The sequence below is a fragment of the Ursus arctos genome, unplaced genomic scaffold (assembly GCF_023065955.2).
Source record: "Ursus arctos isolate Adak ecotype North America unplaced genomic scaffold, UrsArc2.0 scaffold_1, whole genome shotgun sequence".
Lineage (NCBI taxonomy): Eukaryota > Metazoa > Chordata > Mammalia > Carnivora > Ursidae > Ursus > Ursus arctos.
This window is the reverse complement of record NW_026622763.1, coordinates 56427393-56450740: the sequence shown is the minus strand read 5'-3', so window position 1 is coordinate 56450740 and position 23348 is coordinate 56427393. Positions and strand designations below refer to the sequence as shown.

The window sequence follows — 23348 nt, the reverse complement described above, 5'->3', positions numbered from 1 at the left end:
AGGTGGGGGAATTACACAAAGACTAGAATAAAGTCACAGAATGTTGGTAGCGGGATCGGGATTACAAGTCAGGCCTCCTAACTCCTGTACAGATTTTCCCACTACATCTGTATGTTTATATCTATGCTCTTACACGTGGAGGACATGCAAAGGAAAAAGAACATGCATTATGAGATATATACTGAGCATGCATCTTTCTGTCTGGATGATTCTGAAATAGTTATACTTGACCCAGAATAACAGAACTGTGGATCAAAGCAGCTTCCAAGTTTTTTCTCCCTTCTTTTCTCCTTTCCCTCCCCTCGGAACCTCTGTCAGGAAAGTTATCAACCCCAAGAAAGAAGTGAGCGGGTAAAGAAGAGAAGTCATAAAGAGTGGAGGTTTTAGTTAAAGTTATTGAAACAAAGTTAAAATATGATTTTTTTTCTAAGAGACACAAGGCAACTAGTGTGTTTGCCTTTCTTTGCATCCCCCCAACATTGCCTGTTAAACTGTAAGACACTGCTACTTATCAAAGGATTTAATATTCTGTGAATATTGTTAAGACTTGAACGGTAACAGAATTTTTTTCATCAGTTCACTTAATTTGCAGAAAAATATTGGTAAATTAATGAACATAAAGAATGTTCTAAGATTTGGGAATTCAAGCCCCTAGTACAGAGCATTGAATTGCATCATGTATAGTTTTAAATATATTTAAGTTTAAAGAGAAGAGAAAGTGCATAAGAAACACTATTTCTATGCTGTTGCTGTCCAATGGCAATCTCAAATACGGTCCTAGCCTTCATTCCTAACACTAAACATCTGTTATTCTTTCCAAATTAAGACTGCAGTTTGCCTGTTACATGCTAAAAATTTGTGTTTCATTCTGTGTCATATATACATCATTATGTATGTCTTCTAGCATATGATGATTTACTTCCCTAGTGGGAACTTAGGTGTTTTAAAAAATACAGGCATGCTTTAAAATTATAACTATTTTTTGTTTGTACCAAATGGGGACATAAGAGAATGTTTTTCAGGATTGGTCAGTTTTTCTGGTTAGAGTTGTATGTTTTGAGAGTCTTGCCCCAAAACATCTGGTACAGTGCTGGAAAAGAACTTTGGAAAGAGGAAATACATAGGAATTAAGTTTGTTAGAACCGTGTGTGCCCCATCGGTAGCAGGCAGCAGAACTAACCTTGCTTTGGAGGTTAACTGCACCATAATCCCCAACATTTCTTGAATGTTCACTCCATGTGGAGCACTATGCTTTAAAACATTCAAACATTATCTCATTTAATCTTCATAACCCTCTGAGATAGTGAACATTTTAAAACCCATTTTACAGATGAGGACTTTCAGTGCTAAAAAAGTTAGGTAACTTGTTCAAGGTTAACAGCTGATGGTGGAGTTGAAATGTGAACTGAGGCGGTATGACGCCAGGGCCCATATTCTTAATCACAATGCCATCCTGCCTCACTCAAGTGCTGTGTTCCTTGGGATTGAAAACATAAAGAATTATATATATATACATACACACACATATGTATATACACAGTTATTAATACTCAGTGATATATCTAATTGCATATATGTGCATATGTGTGTGTGTATATATGTCAGATATTTCCAAGTCACTGTGCACAGTCACCTTGAAAACCATTTTCAAGGAATCAGACTGATGCCTGGTAGAACTCCAGGCTTCACTGTGACCCAGTTTTGCTATCACAACCTTGAAGATAGACTGCATCGCCGTACCTCAGATCTGTCCCATAGCAACAGCAGGCGCTGGGGGAGACCAGAGATTAAACTGAGTCTCTGAAGTTACCTAAGGGAGGTACTGAGTCAGCTGGGCTTTATTATATTATAGTAACGCAGTGGCCAGTGCTAAAAATGACATTAACCAAACTCTTCCCACAGGAGTGGCTCAAGTGTTAAATAGACTCGACGGGAAAGCTTTTGATGATGCAGATCAACGACTTTTTGAGGTAAGAAAATAAATTTGTGAACCAAAGGCTAGTGCTGAGTCACCAATAGTCTCCTGGTTGCGGCTTGCCAAAATCTGTCAAGAGTATATCTAGAGTCGCGAAACCGCCAGCCAGCTCCACAGTGAGTACGGCCATCACCTTTCTTGTGTTTTCAAGCTTCCCTTTATTCCAGTCTGCCCCCTAGCTGGAAAGGATGGCCTTGAACAGGCATCCTTATAAACTTTGCACCAACAAAGTAACCAACATGAAAACCCCACGATTATTTTTCGTCTAGGAGAGAATACCTCACAGCTTCTTTACTAACTGGTTCTAGATCTTTCTTCCTCTTAACATTTACCTCATGGGTACGCTCGCTTGGTTTCCTCACCAAAATATTTTATAGCCTAGCCACTAAAAGAAGGTGCTTTAGTTAAATGGAATGAAATTACTAAAACCAGTCTGCAACCTAAATAAATTAAGAACACATTTGGTAAGACTGTAAGTATGTTTTTAAATTTATAAAGTCATTTCTTCACCATGACATTATATTAATAATTTTTCTCATGTGCAATGTGAGCTATAAAGTCATTACATGACAATAGTAATTAAGAATTTTAATGTGCATATTTCCCTAAGGCCTACCTCTGTGTACAATAAAATTATATTTTCGGACCCATTTCTGATGACTGCCTGCTTTCCTATTAGATTATACCAATGAGTTATTGCAATTTTTAATTAGTGGGCTTTCTCTTTCCTAGGCTTTTGTCATCTTCTGTGGCCTGGGCATCAACAATACAATTATGTACGATCAAGTGAAGAAGTCCTGGGCAAAGCAGTCTGTGGCTCTTGATGTAAGTCAGTATTTATGTCCAGATCATATGCTTAAAAGCCCTAATTTTATGAGAGAAAAAAAGTCCTTGTTATGGGACTAATTTCTCAATTTTTAATTACCTATTCATTGGGCCTTAATTATTTTAGAGTCATGTGTTTGAATTTGATGAAAGTCACAGACCCTCTCTAGAACAATGCACATATGCACACAATTTTGCATACAGTTTTGGGGAGTTCACAGATTCCTCGAAGGCCATCGTATGTTGTGCAGTTAGATATAGATTTTATGTGTTAGGTTTATTTAAAGTGAAGATGCAAAAATAATTTGTTAGGATTTATTAAAATTAAGTGCATTATGAACTTATTTTGAATATGTATAGGTAGTCTGGAAATCCATAACTTTTCTTACCGTAGAAGAAAACTTCACTGTGAAGATATGTGGCCCAGGTGGGGGAAGCTGCTCCTGTCATTCTCCAGTTCCCCCGCCACAGACACATACCCCTTCCCACCGAGAACTCCAACCTGTTTCCCAGACCTAAATTGCATCTCCCCTCAGGCTAAGTCCCAAAACAATAGTTCTCTCCGGAATCCCAGCTTGTTTCTTTTTCTCAAATGGCACAATGCTCTTTTATTTATTTACTTATTTATTTATTTATTTTGAGTTTTGATTTTTGATTTTTTTATTATTTTTTAATAATAATTTTTACTATGTTATATTAGTCATCATACAGTACATCCTTAGTTCTTGATGTAGTGTTCCATGATTCATTGTGTGCGTGTAACACCCAGTGCTCCATGCAATACGTGCACAATGCTCTTTTAAAATACTAAGATGTTAAGCTCTACTTACAGCATTAGAACAGAAACTTAAAGATTTAAAAGTATTCTGCTCCAAACCCATCATTTTTTTTAGCTGCAAGCTGAATCTATAGCATTTTTATTATTTAAATTCAATTAATTAACATATAATGTATTATTACTTAAAGAGGTAGAGGCCAGTGACTCATCAGTCTTATACAACACCCAGTGCTCATCATATTGCATGCCCTCCTTAATATCCATCTCCCAGTTACCCATCCCCCCACCTCCCTCCCCTCCAGCAACCCTCAGTTTCTTTTGTATGATTAAGACCCGTATGGTTTGTGTCCCTCTCTGATTTCATCTTGTTTTATTTTTTCCCTTATGATCCTGTTTTGTTTCTTAAATTCCACATGAGTGAGATCATATGAAAATTGTCTTTCTCTGATTGATTTATTTTGCTTAGCATAATACCCTCTAGTTCTATCCATGTCATTGCAAATGGCAAGATTTCGTTTTTATTGATGGCTGAGTAGTATTCCACTTTATATACATACATACACACACACACACACATACACACACACATATATATATAAAACTATATTTAAATATATTTTGAATATATACAAATATATTTGGAATGGACTATAGTATTCCATTTTGTGTGTGTGTGTGTATATATACATAAACATATACATATATATATATATACACACATATATACATATATATATCTCACATCTTCTTTATCCATTCATCTGTTGATGGACATCTCAGCTCTTTCCACAGTTTGGCTATTGTGGACATTGCTGGTATAAACATTGGGTGCAGGTGCCCGTTTGGATCACTACATTTCCACCTTTGGGGTAAATCCCTCATAGTGCAATTGCCAGGTCATAGGGTAGCTCTATTTTCAACTTTTTGAGGAACCTCCATACTGTTTTCCAGAGTGGATGCACCAGCTTCCAGTCCCACCAGCAGTGTAGAGGGTTCCTCTTTCTCCACATCCTCGCCAACATCTGTTGTTTCCTGACTTGTTAATTTTAGCCCTTCTGATGGGTGTGAGGTGGTATCTCATCGTGGTTTTGATTTGTATTTCCCTGATGTGGAGTGATGTGGAGCATTTTTTCATGTGTCTGTTAGCCATTTGGATGTCTTCTTTGGAGAAATGTCTGTTCATGTCTCCTGCCCATTTCTTGTTTGGATTATTTGTTTTTTGAGTGTTAAGTTTGAGAAGTTCTTTATAGATTTTGGATACTAGCCCTTTATCTGATAAGACATTTGCAAATATCTTCTCCCATTCTGTCCATTGTCTTTTGGTTTTGTCGACTGTTTCCTTTGCTGTGCAAAAGCTTTTTATCTTGATGAAGTCCCAGCAGTTCATTTTTGCCTTTGTTTCTCTTGCCTTTGGAGATACGTCTAGTAAAAAGTTGCTACCACCAAGGTCACAGAGGTTGCTGCCTGTGTTCTCCTCTTGGATTTTGACGGATTCCTGTCTCACATTTAGGTCTTTCATCCGTTTTGAGTATGATGTAAAGAAATGAGTATTGAATATTTTTGTGTATAATGTAAAGAAATGATCCAGTTTCATTCTTCTGCATGTGGCTGTCCAATTTTCCCAACACCATTTGTTGAAGAGACTGTCCTCTTTCCATTGGATATTCTTTCCTGCCTTGTCAAAGATTAGTTGACCATAGAGTTGAGGGTCCATTTCTGGGTTCTCTCTTCTGTTCCATTGATCTATGTATCTGTTTTTGTGCCAGTACCGTACTGTCTTAATGATACAGCTTTTTAATAGAGCTTTAAGTCGGGCATTGTGATGCCACCAGCTTTGGTTTTCTTTTTCAACATTCCTTTGGCTATTCGGGGTCTTTTCTGGTTCCATACAAATTTTAGGATTATTAGTTCCAGCTCTGTGAAAAAAGTTGATGGTATTTTGATAGGGATTGCATTGTACATATAGATTGCTCAAGATAGCATAGACATTTTAAATATTTGCTCTTCCAATCCATGAGCATGGAATGTTTTTCCATTTCTTTGTGTTCTTCCTCAATTTCTTTCATCAGTGTTCTGTAGTTTTTAAAGTACAGATTCTTTACCTCTTTGGTTAGGTTTATTCCCAGGTATCTTATGGTTTTGAGTGCAGTTGTAAATGGGATTGATTCCTTAATTTCTCTTTCTTCAGTCACATTGTCAGTGTATAGAAATGCAACTGATTTCTGTGCATTGATTTTTCTATCCTGCCACATTGCTGAATTCCTGTAAGAGTTCTAGCAATTTTGGGGTGGAATCTTGGGGGTTTTCTACATAAAGCATCATGTCATCTGCAAAGAGTGAGAGTTTGAGTTCCTGGCCAATGCAGATGCCTTTTATTTCTTTCTGTTGTCTGATTGTTGCATCTAGGACTTCTAGTACTGTGTTGAACAACAGTGGTGATAGTGAACATCCATGCCGTGGTCTTGACCTTAGGGGGAAGCTCTCAGTTTTCCCCCATTGAGAATGATATTTACTGTGGGCTTTTCATATCCGGCTTTTATGCTATTGAGTTATGTTCCCTCTATCTCTAAACTGTGAAGAGTTTTAAGGCAGTTAACCGACTGAGCCACCCAGGCGTTCCCCCATCACCACCCCAGGCATTTTTAATAAAAAATGCCACCTTGTGCATTCTCTGAAGGTCAATATTTTCCTTCTTCTCTGGGAAGTCTTCTTCATATGAATGCTTGCCCAAACATTCAGCGCTGGCCAGAAGTACACTCTTAAGGCACCCCTTGCTCTGCATGGAGATCCCCTGCCGAGGAGGCTGCTGGCTTTACCTGAGCAGGAGGCAGTGTGGGGAGAAGATGCAGAGCCTTGTCTTTTGCATTGGTCTCATCAGTCTGGTTAGGACTGAATCCTGGTTGTTGCTTGGGATCTTGGACAACTTAACTTCTCAATCTCGGCTTTTCATGTGTTAAATGGGTATGATAAGATAGGTGTTTTTAACAGTAGAATAAAACAACACAGGGAAAGTGCTTAGGGAGTGTTTACAGTAAGCACTTCATAAAAGCTACCTGTTCTATTAACCAGAGCACTTGCTGCCCCTTAATCTGCACCAAGTTCTGCATGCTCAGCCCAAGAGTTGCTATAAAACTGCGCTGATTGAGGGGCTGAGGAAGAGGTATAATTGTTTGCTCCTTTTCTTGAGGACAATCCTTTCCTGCTTGAAGTTTGAGCTGAAAACAGATCCCTAATTTCCTAGAGACTCGGCACGCACCATGTTCCACCACGGAGCATCCCAGTAGGGTTGCAGCTGCCCTGCTGCAGTGTGTGGGGGCTCACCCCTGTGCCCCGTGGCTCGCCCCTGCACCCCATGGCTCACTTAATGCAGGCCCATTTTCTGTGGCTCCTGTCGCCCTGTAGGTTTCTACAGAAAAGTCCAGGGGGTGTAAATACAAATTTTCCAATGTCAAAAATAGCCATGCAGGTCTTCAAAAGCTATACATCACCAAGGGCAAAGCCTCCCCAAAAGACCTGTCAGGCTAGGGGTCCCTTCCCTGTTGCCACATACTGGCTACTTCAGCTCATTTTAACCTAATCCACAAATGGCAAAAAATAGCAATATGAACATATGATATACTTTCTTCTTTTCTGGCCTTTAAAAAACTGAAGTGGCTAATACATTGTCTGTATTTTGTTTAACAAGTGAATTATAAAACACTATTGTTTTGATGACTGCTTTTCTTAATTTCTCATAATTTAGTTATATAATTCTATTGTTAAAGTTCTTTTTCCTAAATATATAAAACAAATACTCTAAGACTCTTAGAGAGCAGAAATGGTCTTAAAGCTGAATAATGGAACAAAGAGAGGAATTTACTATCATTTTTAATAACTCTAGTTTTATTATCCTGATTTCCATTATACCGGAGTGCCAAGAGCTTCACGGGAAGTATACTAATGTATGTTCACATTTTCTGAGTGAAAGAATCCTATGATAAAAGGGGGAAACTTCACCTAAAGTCCAGAAGACAGAGAAAATACAGTATGAATGTAAATCAGAATATTATTTCTTCATTTTGAATATCAAGAATTGTCCTTTGGGGTGTCTTTCATAGAAAATGCAAATGAAGCCTCGCCTGACACTGATGAGAAATTTTCCAGAAAATATTAAGTCAGCGTATTAAGGGACACCTTCTACCCTTCTGTGATCAGAGGAAGGAAGGGATGAGGGTCAGACAGAGGGTGTGGAAAGGGCATATGCAATCAGGAGCCAAGCCCCATTTATTCTACATCCCCAAAGCCTCTCCCATCCATCTCTTCCTTTCCAATTGCCACAGCAGCCATCCCACTTAAGGGCTTCATTACCCCTTGACTGAGCCATTGTAATAGCCATCTATCTGTTCTTCCTAAGCCATATTTCAGATTGCATCACTCACTCAATCGCTCACTCACTCACTCACTCACAGATCCAAAATTACTCCCCCATTACTTATCAGAGTACAAACTTCCTGGCCTTTGGGGCCCTTTGAAAGCTCGTACCAAACTATCTTCCTACCCCTGGCTCTCCATTTCTCTTTTCAGAGTATTCTATGCTACTTACAAAAAACTCAACTACGTCTTATTCTCCATATCAGCCACCTGCTTCTCTGCCGTCTGATCTCTAATATCCTCTCCACTTCAGTTATTCTCTGTTCCAATTATGCTGTCACCCCCTAAAATTGTTATGTCATTCAAAGCTCAATTTAAATGTAATCTTTCCTATAAATCTTCGAATCCCATGCTTACTTGTTCCTCTCTTTGTCCCAGATTATAGTTAATTTTTTATCGTTTTCCTCTGCTAGAACGCGTGTATGTTAAAGTATGTGATTATGTCCTGTTGGGTTTTATAGATACTGGTACTCAACAAGAGTATATTGAATGAATGCATGCATGCAGCCACAGCTAGCTATTTCGGTTGGCCATATCAACATTCCAAAAGGGAAAAGCTTGGGCTGTGCTGGAAGAGCTGGCAGTCACCAGTGGTAGACTTGCTAGCCACAGACTGGCACAACATACCTCTGTATTCCCTTTCTCCTTTATAGGCCGTGAATGCCAATTGTTTCTATTTATTTATTTTCGGGGAGATCTCCTCCCAGATACCATCTCCCCTGGGCTCTTTCCCTAGATGATGATTAAGGGGCCAACCTGGCTTCCTGAAGATAATTCTGCCATGCAGAATCTCCTAAGCTCCAAGGAGAAAATTTTCTCTAACTGGGTAATTGACACAATTGACTCATAGGATGCCAACAGAATACCACTCCATTCTTTGTCCTCCCTCTTCCTTTAGACCTACCCTCTTGAACTAATCTTCCCTACTCCTGGATGAACTCTCTGGCTCTCCTCCCTTGCTCTTCTGACACACTCAGATGTTCAATAGCCTCCAAGCTCCTCTGCTTCCCAGAGATTAGAAGCCTATGGTCAGGAGAGGGTCACAGTGGGCTACTTTACTCTTCTTCACTTCACCTCCTTCCCAGGACAGGTGCAGGGAGCAGGCTGGAAGTAGGATAAAGAGCAAACTCTTACAAGACTGGTGCTGTCCTAACCTGGTTTCAAGGCCCTCTGCGTCAAGCACCAACATTCTCTTTTATTGTGAGTTGCTTTCATGAATCCTTCAGAGGGTTCTGGGGGCTAGGAATCTCCCGTTGACAGTCCCTGATATGGGTTTGCTTCTCCTGACTGACAGGTTATAATCCTCTCTCAGGTGCTGGTTTCCAGTGGCCCATGCACACCCTCCCTCTGTGGAGATCATCTTACTCCTTCAGGAAGTCCTCTTTCTTAGGATCTATTTTTGTTTTTCACTTTTATTTATTGTGGTCAAATAAACACAACATAAAGTTTACCCTTTTTAAGTGCACAGTTCACTGGCATTTAGTAAATTAACAATGTTGTGCAATCATCACCATCATCCATCTACAGAACTGTTTGCTCTTCCCAGACTAAAACTCTCTGCCCATGAAACACTAACTTCTCACTCCCCTCTCCAGCCCTTGGCAACCACTCTTCCACTTTATGTCTATGAACTTGACTCCTCTAGATACCTCATGGAAGCAGAATCATACAACATTTGCCCTTTTGTGACTAAGTCGACTTATTTCACTTAGCATAACGTCTTCAAGGTTCATTCATGTTGTACTTGTGTCAGAATTTCCTTATTTTTTAAGGCTGAATAAAATTCCACTGTAAGTATATACCATATTTTGTTCATCCATTCATTGCTCAAAGGTCAGAGCCCTTTTAAGCCTGGTTATCTTTCATGGGTCCATTCGGCCCATGGAAGTCACATGTCTTAGACCATTAGATTGCACAAAGTAGCCCTCTCCTCTTACCCACTAACCTTTACAATTTTTAGGCATGAATCAGTGACTAGTCTGTTCCTACACCACACTCTGGGGGTATACATATTAGGTTCTACATGTGGTTTTCTGGAAGGAACCCTTAAAAAACCCTAACTAAAAGATTTTCAATATTGGGCCCTCTCATGAATTGTTTTCCTTGTCTCATACAATGCAGAGATGGGGAATGAGCACCTTAGCTTGAAGCTAGCAGAAGTGGGTTGGGGCATCTTCTTTCTAAGTCCTGTATTGGTAGCCTAGGTGGCCTAGCACCTCCCTTTAGAATGTGGTATCTGTTGTTCTCAACTATTAAGTCAGACAGAAAGAGTCCCATTTAAACATGCTGTTATCTACCAAAATGAGTTTCCAGACCTAGTTATTGCCCAACCATGATCCAATGATTGTCCGAATGATAAATGTCTACCCTTGGAAGATCCTTGTTTATTCGCAGGTTCATTGGCTACAGGTTATCAATTATAAGGCCAAATGCAACACTCAGCAGAAGTGGAATTGTTCTCATTTGTAAAATCTTCTTTACTGAAGACATGTTGCATTGTGTAAACACTTCTTTTGAAGAAAGGATAAAAAGGAAACCCAAATGAACTACTTCCCTGAGTGGTTATAAGGTCATTAGTTCCCCATTGTAGCTACTACTACCTCTTAAGTTACTTTTAAAACAGACAACACTTTGCTGGGGCGCCTGGGTAGCGCAGTCGTTAGGCGTCTGCCTTTGGCTCAGGGCGTGATCCCGGCGTTCTGGGATCGAGTCCCACATCGGGCTCCTCTGCTGGGAGCCTGCTTCTTCCTCTCCCACTCCCCCTGCTGGTGTTCCCTCTCTCGCCAGCTGTCTCTATCCCTGTCAAATAAATAAAATCTTAAAAATAAATAAATAAATAAAAAATCTTAAAACAGACAACACTTTGGAAACTGTTCTTTATGAAAATTTCTGGCTCTTAACTGAGCTAGTTTATAAATTATGACCAAATAATTGTAGCTTTCTAAAAGGCCCTAAGAGAATAATCATGCCAACTTTCTTGAACTTCTTTGGATATAAGGTACAGGAAAGACCAATTAAACAGATACTGTGGGCTTCCACTTTTCACTTGCTACTTTGAACACAGGGTTCAGACAGAAACCAGGGAAACAAATAGGGTGATTGATTGCTTTTCTGTGAGGGCTACTGAAGAGTAGGGGCCTCGAACTTTCAGGTCCCAGGCTTGAGAGCAAGGGGGGAGCAGCCATTTCATCCTGCCCATCAGTCCTGAAAGCCTTCAGGGAGCAAAACAGCACCACCTAGTGGAGGCCGGAGCCTTGTACACTAAGCCCCAACTCCCTCGCCCTGGAGACCCCTTTCCACTGAACCGAGTCAGCCTGAGAATCAGCGCTCGGGCCCCTCCCCCAGAAGACCAGCGCGGGCATCTAGCTCACACTAAGCTTCAGCTCTAGGGGAAATAAGATTGAGCTCCCTTTTTACTTTTATTCTTTATTTATTTTATTTTTATTATTTTTTCATTTATTTTCTTATATTCTCCAGTTCCCTTTTTAATTTTTTAATTTTTTTTAAATTTATATGTATAGTTTCATATTTTTTTACTTTTTTGTCTACTTTCATTGTATTGTATTGTATTGTATTTTTTATTTGGGGATCTAGATTCTTTTAACAAGCAGACCAAAACCCACTCAGGATCTGTGTTTTGTTTTGGTTTTGGTTTTGGTTGGTTTGGTTTGGTTTCTTGTTTTGTGTTACTGTTTTTCTTGGGGGATTTCCCCCCTTTTTCTTTGTTTTTTTGTTTTGTTTTGTTTGTTTTGCTGTTCTTTTTTCTATTCTTTTCTTTTCTGGACAAAATGACAAGACAAAGGAATTCACCCCAAAAGAAAGAACCCAAGGTAGAACTCATGGCCAGGGATTTAATCACTACAAGCACAAGTAAGATGTCTGAGCTAGAATTTAAAACAGCAATTATAAGGATACTAGCTGGGCTTGGAAAAAGCGTAGAAGACACCAGAGAATCCCTTACTACAGAGATAAAAGAACTAAAATTTAGTCAGGCCAAGATTAAAAATGCTATAACTGAGATGCAAACCCAAATGGAGGCCATAAAAATCAGGATGGACGAAACACAGGAATGAATCAGTGATATAGAAGGTAGAATTATGGAAAATAATGAAGCCGAAAAGAAGAGGGAAAGAAAGGTAATGAACCACGAAGGTAGACTTAGAGTACTCAGTGCCTCAGTGAAACATAATAGCATTCATATCATAGGAGTCCCAGAGGACGAAGAGAGAGATAAAGTGCAGAAAGTGTTCCCCCATGCCTCTTCCCAGAGACACCCACCACCACTCCTAGAGATAATCACTGTTCTGATTTTTCTACCATTGATTAGTTTTACACATTCTAGAATTTCACATAAATTAAATTATACAATATGAAATCTTTTGTTTAATGCTTCTTTCAGCCAGTGCAATGCATTTGAGAGTCACCCATATTGGGTATGTATGTAAGTTTATTCCTTTTAATTGATAATTAGTATTTCATTATGGGATTATACCACAATTTGTTTATCCATTCTCCCATTGATCAATACACAGGCTATTTCCAATTTGGGCTCTATGAATGAAGCTGTATGAATATTTTTGTAAAAATTATTTTTGTAAACATATGCTTTTATTTCTCTTGGGCTAAATTCTAGTACTAGAATTACTAAATCAAAAGGTCAGTGTATATTTAGTTTTATTTTTTTAAGATTTATTTATTTATTTTGGAGAGAGAGAGAAAGAAAGAAAAAGGAAGAAAGAAAAGAAAAGAGTGAGTGCAGGGAGGGGCAAAGGGTGAGAATCCTCAAGCAGACTCCCCTGCTGAGCACAGAGCCCAACACAGGGCTCAGTCTCACAACCCATGAGATCATGACCTGAGCCAAAACCAAGAGTCAGACACTTAACCAACTGAGCCACCAGGCACCCTGTATATTAGTTTTATAAGAAAACGTCAGATATGTTTTTCTTCCAATGTGGGAAGTACCATTGTACTTTACCTATCTAGTAACTATGAAAGTTTTAGTTGTTTCACAGTCTCATCAGTATTTGGTGCCATCATTGTTTTTAATTCTAGCCATTTTCGTAAATATGTAGTGATATTTTATTGTGGTTTTAATTTTAAATATACAATATACAGCAATATAAATATAAAAAATTACAACTAATAAAGTTCTGCATTTTTATGTGTTTATTTACCATTTATATATCTTTTGTGAACTCCCAAATTTCTGCCCACTTATAACTGGATTGCTTGCCTTTGTATTACTGGATGGTAGGACTTCTGTATATATCCTGGATACTGATCCTTGGTCCAATATATGTGTTCTAAATGTTTTCTCCAAATCTGTATCTTGCTTATTCATTTTCTTCATGGTGTCTTTTGATGAGCAGCTGTTTTCATTTTGGTGAAGTCTAATTTGTCATTTCTTTCAGTTTTAAGTTTATTACTTTCTGTGGTATAAAAAAACCTTTGCCTGCCCACAAATCAAGAATATGTTTTCATCTAAAAGCTTTATGGTCTTAGGTTTTACATTTGGCTCTATGATCCATCTCAGTAATCTTTGTACATGGTGGCAGTTGAGGTTCATTTTATTATACATCCTATTTATTAAACTGTTCTTTTTTCTCCATTGGATCATTTTAGCACCTTTGTTGAAGAACAAATGACTAGAAGTGTCAGTCCACTTCTGGCCTCTCTATTCTTTTCCAATGATTTGTCAATCCTGAACTCTTGCATTAAAAAAAAAAAAAAGATCTTTATGAACTCCAATCAGCATATAAATTCTGCTATTATAATTTGGACTCCCTTGAAATTTTCCCGTATGTTAACCAGTCCCATTTGCATGTTGTTGGCTGTGTATTCAATCCCTGAATAAGTATTTGTTGAGGTACTTTGTGGTGGATACTATTCTAGGTACTGAGGATTCAGCAGTAAGCAAACAAGTAATATTCCTATTCTCATGCACCTTATATTCTATGGGAAAAGACAAGCAGTAGATAAGTAAACAAATAAGTTAGCAAGATAAATTCATGATGATGTGTCATAAAGAAAACAAAGCAAGATGCTTTAATAAAGAGTAACTGGAAATAGGTGCTATTGCAGTTCCGTCCAGGAGAAAGTGACAGTTGACCTTTGTTATCTCATTCTTTGTTTTTTACAACTTAACCCAGACCTATTTTACCTATATGGTTTTCTGCTCTAGCTTCTTATATCTTATTGAAGACACTAAGCATAATATTTCTGAAAGGTAATGGCCCTTGCATGGGATGCTATCAGAGGTATATTTTCTCTGAGTTTTCAGGGTGATGTCCCCTTTCCCTTGGACTTCAGTGTTTACCAACTGGCAAGGCTTTGTAACTGGCCTTAGCCCTCTCTCTCACTGTCCACTTACATACTATTGAATTCCCCAAGAGAGCCACAGTGGAGCCCTTCAAAGCGTGGGACCCAGGCAGGGGACTTGGACTGCCAGGGTCTCAAGCAATACAGACAAAGGCTTCGTACTTCATGGTTCTGGTCCTTTTCTCCCTGAATGGGGCTCTTCTTTCTAGATCCCTATGCATTGCCTCCACGGATCTCAGTATCTGGTTCCACTGTGCTAGCCCAGCCACCATTCTCTCTTCCATATCCACTCTTGCCCACCTCCAGTCCATCCTCTACACAACAACCAGGGTCATGTTCTACATGTAAGGAGGATCCCTTTATGTAAGTTCAAGAACAGGCAAAACTACATCATATAACAAGGGAATGAGTACCTCAAAAGTTGGAGTGGTGGTCACCTCTGGGGTGGGATATAATTGAGAAGCGTCTTCCAAGATGACAATGATGGGAAATCTAACCAGATCATGTCAGTCTCTTGCCTAAAAACCCTCAGTGTCTTCCCATTGACTATAATAAAATCCTTTATAAGCCCACAAGGCCCTGGATGGCCTGGCCGCTGCCCAGCACTCCTACCTCATCTCAGGTCACCCCTGCCTCACTCACATTATCCTTACAAGCAACTTCGCCTTCTGCCCAAAATATCTTCCCTTCACCCTTGGACTGGCTAATTTCTTTTTATTTTCCAGGTCTTGCCTTAATTATCATCTCAGCAAGTCTGTCTCTAACCAACTTTTGTGCCACCTCCCACACTCGGCCCACCGCCATTTTTGCTCAGCATTTTGCTAATTGACTCTGTAGCAATTATTTCAATGCATATGTTTGCCTGGTTAGTACTGCTGAAACAGAAGTTCCATTAAGACAAGGACCGTGTGCACAGTGCTTGGCTCAAATTAAGTCCTCAGTAGATATTTCTTGGTTGAATGAATGGCTCATGATCTAGACACCCCAACTGCGTTAACGCTGTTCCCTGACTTACTCCCTCAAATCTCATCTGATCTCTATGGCCACCAACTTTAGCTCAGACAGATTAAAAATTGCCCTTTTTAGTCTTACTTTTGGACTTCCCTTTCCTCCATGGCAACCAGTCACCCTAGTCAGGTTGACATTGGCTCCCAGTAGGCCTGGCCCTCCTTACTCCTTTCACTCCAGAGGGAGCTCCCAGCAAAACCATGCTGCATCAGACATAAAGTTCTCCATGCTTCCTGCATAGCCACTGCAAATAAGCAATGTATCTTTCTCCCAAATCAGCAACCACAGAAGCCTTGTTGATTATGCAAAACCCATAAGGGAAGAGGTATAGAAAATAAATATATATATAAATATTCAAAAATGGGCTACTTAGAATTATGCCATTAAGTGAAATCAGACTACTAATAGTTCCAGATATGTAAATTATAGATTTGAAAAGCCATTGGCACATATTATAGTTGTTTTAAACACAGTAATAACCAACCCAAGTTGCTCAGTTAGTCTAGAAAAATGTTACATTCTCCTCTGTTGGAATTAACAAACAAGAAAAACAAGTAAGCAAGGAGTTCATTAGAAAAGCATTTGTGAAACATTAATACATATAATAACCTACATGATTAAGAAAAACAGCCTCACATTAAAACAAAATGTGGGGAGTAATGCAATTATGGGAAAGGAACACTTATTTTGAAGCAGTTATAAATTATAGTCCATTATGTGTATATATAGAATCATATTGAATCCACTAAGAATTAATCCAAAAGAAACCTTTTTCATTTAAGTGTTAGTAGCTGAGATCTTTAATGAGAGACTACTAAAAACTGTTATAACTTGGAAGAATTATTACCACATACAACTTTTTCAAAAGAAATAAGGTGTTTCTTTCACCCTAAGGACATTGAAATGATTGACATTAGTAACTAAGCAATTCGTTAAAATTATGCAACAGAAAAAAAGCCAATCATAATCCTTCACTTAAAATAATTTTCTCTGTAGGTCTCAGAATATGTTTAGTCAAGTCAACAATATTTAATGAGCATATACTACACATACTATAAATGCTAAATATAAAGAATATTTAATAAGCATATACTGTAATCCCACTTATTTGGAGATCCTGCCTACAAAACACAACTCTTTGAAACTCAAAAGGGAATCAGAAAATAAGTGAAAGTCGAATGAACACCATAAAATTCATATACTAGAATTCATACATTGGACTCATCTACTCCGATTTCACAATTCTAACACAACTTGCTATTTGATTGCTTAATCTGTTGTGATACTCATTAGAGCTCATGACCAAATATTTCTGATTCCATCCATTTTGAGCCTCTGGTAGGGTTACACTTTTGCACCCCCTTGAAGTTAAATGGAGCCACGAAACTTGCTCTGGCCAATGAAATGTGAATGAAAAATGCAGATATCTCCACCCTTTTACTGATGAGGAAACTGAGCCTCAGATAGGGTAAACCATTAGGCTAAAGTTAGAGGGCTTGTGGAGCCAGCATTATGAGCTCAGGCAGTCTGACTCCAAAGCCCCCTATGCTCAACTGCCAAGCTATACTGCTTCCCACTGTTACTATACTGAGTAATGACAAATTAAGAAAACAAAACTTCACTAAATGAAAGGAAATGGCCTGCCTTAAGAATTGCTGCAAATAATCCATAAATTAATTAATCCACATAAGCAAAATCAAGTACTACTATTGACTCCTTTAAATAAGGAGAGAATGCGATCATTCTAGTGGCAATTCAGGGGATGAATTCTGATTTCTGTGCTCAGAAATGTCGTAGAGTGGACTTATGTGATGACATGATTTTAAACAGGATCTTGACCAAATTGCTTTCATAAGCCAAAATGAAACTAATTTCACTTTTTGTATTTGGAAATTTTGTATTTCCATTTTCAACAGAATTAAGAAATGAAAAGAAATCTAGTTACAGGAAGTGTAATAGTAAAATAAAGCTAAGGAAACATTTTAAATAAAGAAGCTGTTCAGATGACACTGGAATTTGGGAGAATATCCAAACAAACTTTATCTCTTTCCTCTCTATTCACTCCAACATCCAACCAGTCATGTCCACTCTAATCTAGGCATTTTTAACCTGGAATCCATGGGTGAGATTTAGACCAGTGGTTCTTGAGGTGTGGTTCCCAGACCAGCAACATCAGCCTTACCTGCGAACTTGTTAGAAATACAAACACTCTGGCCCCACTGCAGACCTGCTGACCCAGTAACTCTGGAGGCAGGGCCCAGCATCTGTGTGCTGATGGACACTAAAGTTTGAGAACCACTGAGCTAATGAATGACTTAAGATGTGTATGAGAACTTCTGATATATAACAACATGGGTGAAATATTATCTAACTATAGGTACCAGCATTTTATGGGAAAATCCTTGACAAAGCCCTCTTGGGGGTAGTAGAGATATGAGGGAATAGGCTTTGACTGCCTCCAGCAACCAGAGGGTGTGGAAGACATTCTGTGTGAGAAAGGGAGAGAATTTTGTTATTTTACATTTGAAATGGAGGGAGAAAGGAGAAAAGGTAAAAGGGAAGAATACGTTGGAGGCTAGCCAGAAAAATGAAGAGAGGCTGAAACTTATGAGGTTAAGGGTCAGTGAAATGCCGCATTGGTGGAAGAAAGCAAGAGACATTTTGGGAATGGTGAGGCTGGCATTTGATTTGAAATGAAGTAATCCCATCATTTGTTTTTCAGAAAGAAAAAGAGGGGGGAAGAGAGAGAGGAAGGAGAGGAGGAGGAAGGGGGAAGAGAGAAGGAGGGAGAGAGAGAAGGAAGGAGGAAAGATCAAGAAGAGAAAACCTTCTTCATGATCTGCTGAACTCATGAATGCTTGATGTGAGTGGACCTTTTAATGAAAATTGAAGAGGGAGTTGAATCTCACATTTCTGTAGGATGGATACAGCATAAAAATACATAGGAACTTGAAGGCTAAGATACGAATGTAAACCTGTCAAGAATTTGCAGATACTTTGAAAAAGGCTTTGAATTTCTATAGTATTACATGGTTTTAGAGGTTCAAGTCAATCTTACCTAAGTTTTGAAAGACTAGCTGTAGTTGACACTTGGAATACATTACATAAATCATGGATTACATAGAGTGGCAAGTCCCAGTTGAAGGTTGATGTTGTTTTGCTTATTTAATGCTCCTTAACCAACTATCCTAAAATTGAGTGGCTTAAAATACACATTTTTCTCATGATCTTATGGATCAGGAATCCCAAAAGGGCTGGAGTAGCTGGTTCATCTCAGAGCCACGTGGTATCAGCTGGGGTGCCTGGGGCTGGAGGATTATTTTAAGATGGCTTCTTCACTCACTCACATGTGTGGCTTCATGGTGCTCCTTGGCTTCTCTCTCCTTGCACTTGGACTTCATCCTTCAGGCTTCTTCATGTGCCTGGAGCTTCTCACAGGGTAAACAGACCTTATACACAGTGGTTCAGGGCTACAAGAGAGAATGTTTCATGGGCTGGGCAATAGAAGCTTCCAGTCACTTAAAGCCTGGGCCCAGTACAACTAGTACAGCATCACTACTATATATTATGTTATTAGCGAAGCAGTCACACACCCTACCTGGAGTCAAGAGGAAAGGACATAGACTCCACCTCTCATGGGAAGAGTGACAAAGGATGTGTGACCTCCTTAATCTCTGCAGATAATAATTTGCATGTAGTTGCAGAGTACCTGTTAAGTTTCAGGATTTATGTAATACAAAATATGTTATCCTCTGGCAAGTGTACCTGTACCAATATTTATCAACTTATAGGCAAAGGTGAAAGATAGTTTGGGTAGCTACCAAATGAATGTCAGTGTTGTCATTATAGCCTAGCTAATGGGTACTATTTATAATTATGAACATATTATAAAGGCTTGCTTTTCAAGATTAGGTTGAAATTTGGAGTGTTGTTACTAATATTAACATTTTAATTTGGTAATGACATCGAATAATCAGGTTAAGCCTTTGCTTTGGGTGAAGAAGAGATGAATATACACCTCATCCTAAGTTGAGGGCTCTCTCAAACCAATGGAGATGTTGACTCCACACCTTTGAATGAAACAAATGCAAGAATGGCATGTCTGTTCTGTCAAGAAGATTAATTAATAGAGAATCCAGCCAAGATAAGCAGGTCTCACACTGACCTAAAAGTGTAAACTAATATGGGGACATCATTGTCAAGGTAGGTTTCAGAACACCAGGCTCTTTGAAAAACTTCTACTTAAATCCCACTGAACACAATTTAGTAGATGCTTTTATATTCTTTCTGTTTCTATATGAAACAGGAGTCTTGTTATTTCAAAACTAAGATGATTCTTTTAAGCACCCACTAAAATGGACCCAGTAGGAACTTGATACTTTCTTGTAATCACAGTTTCTTATACTCTATGCTAATTAGTCCTACTGGTCAAGTGGAGAGCTTTTAGCCTCTTACATAAGAAGGTCATTGTTTCTTATATTCCAGAGGGCCAGCAGCTGGCTATAGAGCTAATAGGCTTATTGTCAGTACAAATTATACCCAATACAAAATGAAATTGAAAATCAAAATTACATCCATGTTTTAGGTACAAACCTAATCATTTAAATTTAGACATCTATGATTTTCTCAAAATATATCTTTGCAGCTCTTTCATCAAGAGAGCCTTGGACTGAATGAGTTTGATCCAGAGGCTCATTTCTTATATTCTGGTGTTTTCAGGGATTGCACGTACGTAGCACAAATGCCACCGCTCTTCCCGCCCAATGCCTATTGAAGACATCAGTAATCAGTCACAGCACACCTTCCCACTGAGCTCCTCCATAAGCCTCAACAACCATTTTCAGCACAGTGGTTCATACGATTACTAGCAGACAAATAAAATTGAGGTCCCAGGTAAAATTTATTTGGCAGGATGGGGAAAGGAAGCCCAAAATGTCTGTCACAATGGCTTACACATAGTAAGCACCACATAAATATGTGTTGATATAAACTACAGATGTGGCCCTTCTTTCCTGCATGCAGTAGTTAAAAAGCAGCTGATCTTAAAGTTAGGCTGACAATTGAGTATTTTACTTATTACCCCAGATCCAGCAGGTATCTTCATTCTACGTTAAATTAAAAAAAGATCAAATCTGTTTTAGATTTTTTAAAATATTTTTTTATGACAGGGGCGCCTAGATGGCTCAGTCGGTTGAGCATCTGACTCCGGATTTTGGCTCAGGTCATGATCATAGGGTTCTAGGATGGACCCCCCCACACACACCTAGGGCTCCTCACTCAGCAGGGAGTCTGCTTGTCTCTCTCTCCCTCTGCTCTCTCTCTCAGTCTCTCTCTCTCTCTCAAATAAATAAACCTTCAAAAAAATATTTTTTATGACCGATACATTCTGAAGGTCATGGTAACAGGTCACATAGCAGACGCAGGTTTCTGAAGTCCCTTTGTGAACATTTCATTCCATGAAAGAGCAAGCAGTTTCTCAAATACTTGACAGTAGAAACTGATGATCTCTCCGTTTCTACGCATTCATTCAGTGGAAGTATCTGTGAAGCCTGTCATCCCCTTGTTAAGAAATCCTGGAGTATGGTTCTTACTCAGAGGGCACTTCTGTTTGGTCATTCCAAGTAAATAGGCTTTCTGTTCCTTGTGGGTCGTCATCATCCTTGGCTGGAAGCCCAAGGCTGCTAGCGAAACTTCTTTATTTCTTTGGAGCTCATCAACATAAATTATTTGGGACTTTACTTTGGATCAGCTTAACTTAACTCTGATATCAGTTTAGCTTCCAAGTGCCACCAAGTGCCACTTTTGCCACCAGGGCCATAAACATTTCGGTAAATATTTATGCGGTCCTTTTCTGTCGGAGACAGCCTGTCTGCGGCCTCAGCAAGGGCTGTCTTCCTGCTCCCTATTAAGTAGTTCTTTGCGTTTGTGCTCCCCTCAGCCAGTATCTGTAATGGTCCATTTCTCATTTTAGGAGCAAATGAGTGCCCAGATCTACAATAAATTAACATTCAAAACTATTGATGTGAGAGATTTGCCGTCAGCTTCTCAGGGGCAGTTCCTGAGAATTGAAGGCGAGCATCGGCTCTGGTCTTGAACCGCGTGTGGCAGAGGGCACGGCTTGGTACGGCGGGCCTGTTTCATAGCTCTGCTCATTGTTTTCCTTTTGAAATGTAATTAATTGTGTTTTCCTACTGTAGAAGCCCGACACAAAAACATGAGTTCTTTACACTGTTGTTCATGGGTCTGATGATTGCTTTATCTTGCTTTTCTTGCTTTTGTTTGTTTTGCTAGGAGCAAGTTCAACCCAAAAGTTAATTGAAGTTGGTAGGGTTTTGCAAGTAGTGACTTATTTTTGGAACTATTAAGATTTCTCAAGTTAGAGCTCAACAACAAAACTGAATCACTAGTTTTTACTTTAATTTTTCTAATTTAATACAGCCACAAAAGATAAAGCTACCTGGGATAGAAATTTTCTTGTGAAAGTTTAATATTGGTCAAGTGTTCTGTGGATCAATTGCTTACTTTCATACGTAAGCTTTATACAAATTTTATTTAGCTGACAAAAAAATTGACTAGTGTGTATGTTATGGCTAAACTCATAACCTAACAATGTTCCTCACAGAGAAAATATTTATATAATTAAGATTTGCAACTTCTTCTTTCTTAAAACTATTACAATACATTCAATTAAAGCATTTTTACTCAACCAAAGGTATTATTACTCAAAAATGGATACCTAGATTCTTGATATGAAATATACAGTTGATGGAATTCTTATAAAATTAATGAGTCTGGAACCATGGAGGACGTGTTCACTTATCCAAGAAGGTCTGACAATAGTAGTTAAAAAAATACAATTCTGGGGCGCCTGGGTGGCACAGCGGTTAAGCGTCTGCCTTCAGCTCAGGGCGTGATTCCGGCGTTATGGGATCGAGCCCCACATCAGGCTCCTCCGCTGTGAGCCTGCTTCTTCCTCTCCCACTCCCCCTGCTTGTGTTCCCTCTCTCGCTGGCTGTCTCTATCTCTGTCAAATAAATAAATAAAATCTTTAAAAAAAAAAATACAATTCTTGGGGTGCCTGTGTGGCCCAGTCAGTTAAGTGACCAGTTCTTGGATTCTGCTCAGGTTGTGATCTCAGGGTTATGATCGAGCCCCACCTCTGGCTAAGCACTTAGTACAAAGTTTGCTTCAGATTCTCTTTCCCTCTTCCTTTGCCCCCACCCCTGCTCATGCTCTCACTCGCTCTCTCTAAAATAAATAAGTCTTCAAAAATATATATAATTCTTCATTTGCAACAATATGGATAGACCTCGAGGGTATTGTGCTAAATGAAAGAAGCCAGACAGAGAAAGACAAATACCATATGATTTCACTTATATGTGGAATATAAAACAAACAAACAAACAAATGAACAAAAAACCAAACACTTTCTTAAATATTGAGAACAAACTGGTGGTTGCCAGAAGGAAGGGACTGGGAGAATGGACAAAATAGGTGAAGGGGATTAACAGGTACAAACTTCCAGTTATAAAATAAGTCACAGAGATGAAAAGTACAGTATAAGGAATATAGTCAATAATATTGTAATAATATCATATGATAACTATACTTATTGTGGTGAGCATTGAGTAATGTGTAGAATTGTTGAATCAGTATGTTGTATATCTGAAACTAATATAGCATTGTATGTCAATTATACTTCAATAATCAATTTTTTTTAAAAAAAGAAAAATCTCCAGGCCATGTCAATATATATTGACATATATATATTGAGATATATATACATAATTCTTTAAGTTTTATTCTCAACTATAGAAATTTGCCTGATCTTTAGTCTTTAGTTATTAGTTGTGCCATATGGTTATATATATATGATTCTCTTCTGAATATTTGCTATGCTAAAAGTAATCAGAAATTACTTTTGTTGGGGCGCCTGGGTGGCGCAGTTGTTAAGCGTCTGCCTTCGGCTCAGGGCGTGATCCTGGCGTTCTCGGATCGAGTCCCACATTGGGCTCCTCCGTTGGGAGCCTGCTT

General features: G+C 38.8%; 1 protein-coding gene across 1 annotated transcript in view; it reads left to right on the top strand.

Annotated features, from left to right (window-relative positions):
* PDE11A (phosphodiesterase 11A) overlaps window positions 1–23348 on the top strand; it is a 358008-nt gene that overhangs the window by 198115 nt on the left and 136545 nt on the right. Inside the window, exons 8-9 of the mRNA XM_026492464.3 lie at window positions 1903–1970; window positions 2708–2800. Coding sequence (XP_026348249.2) covers window positions 1903–1970; window positions 2708–2800 — 161 coding nt within the window. The remainder of the gene's footprint in view (window positions 1–1902; window positions 1971–2707; window positions 2801–23348) is intronic.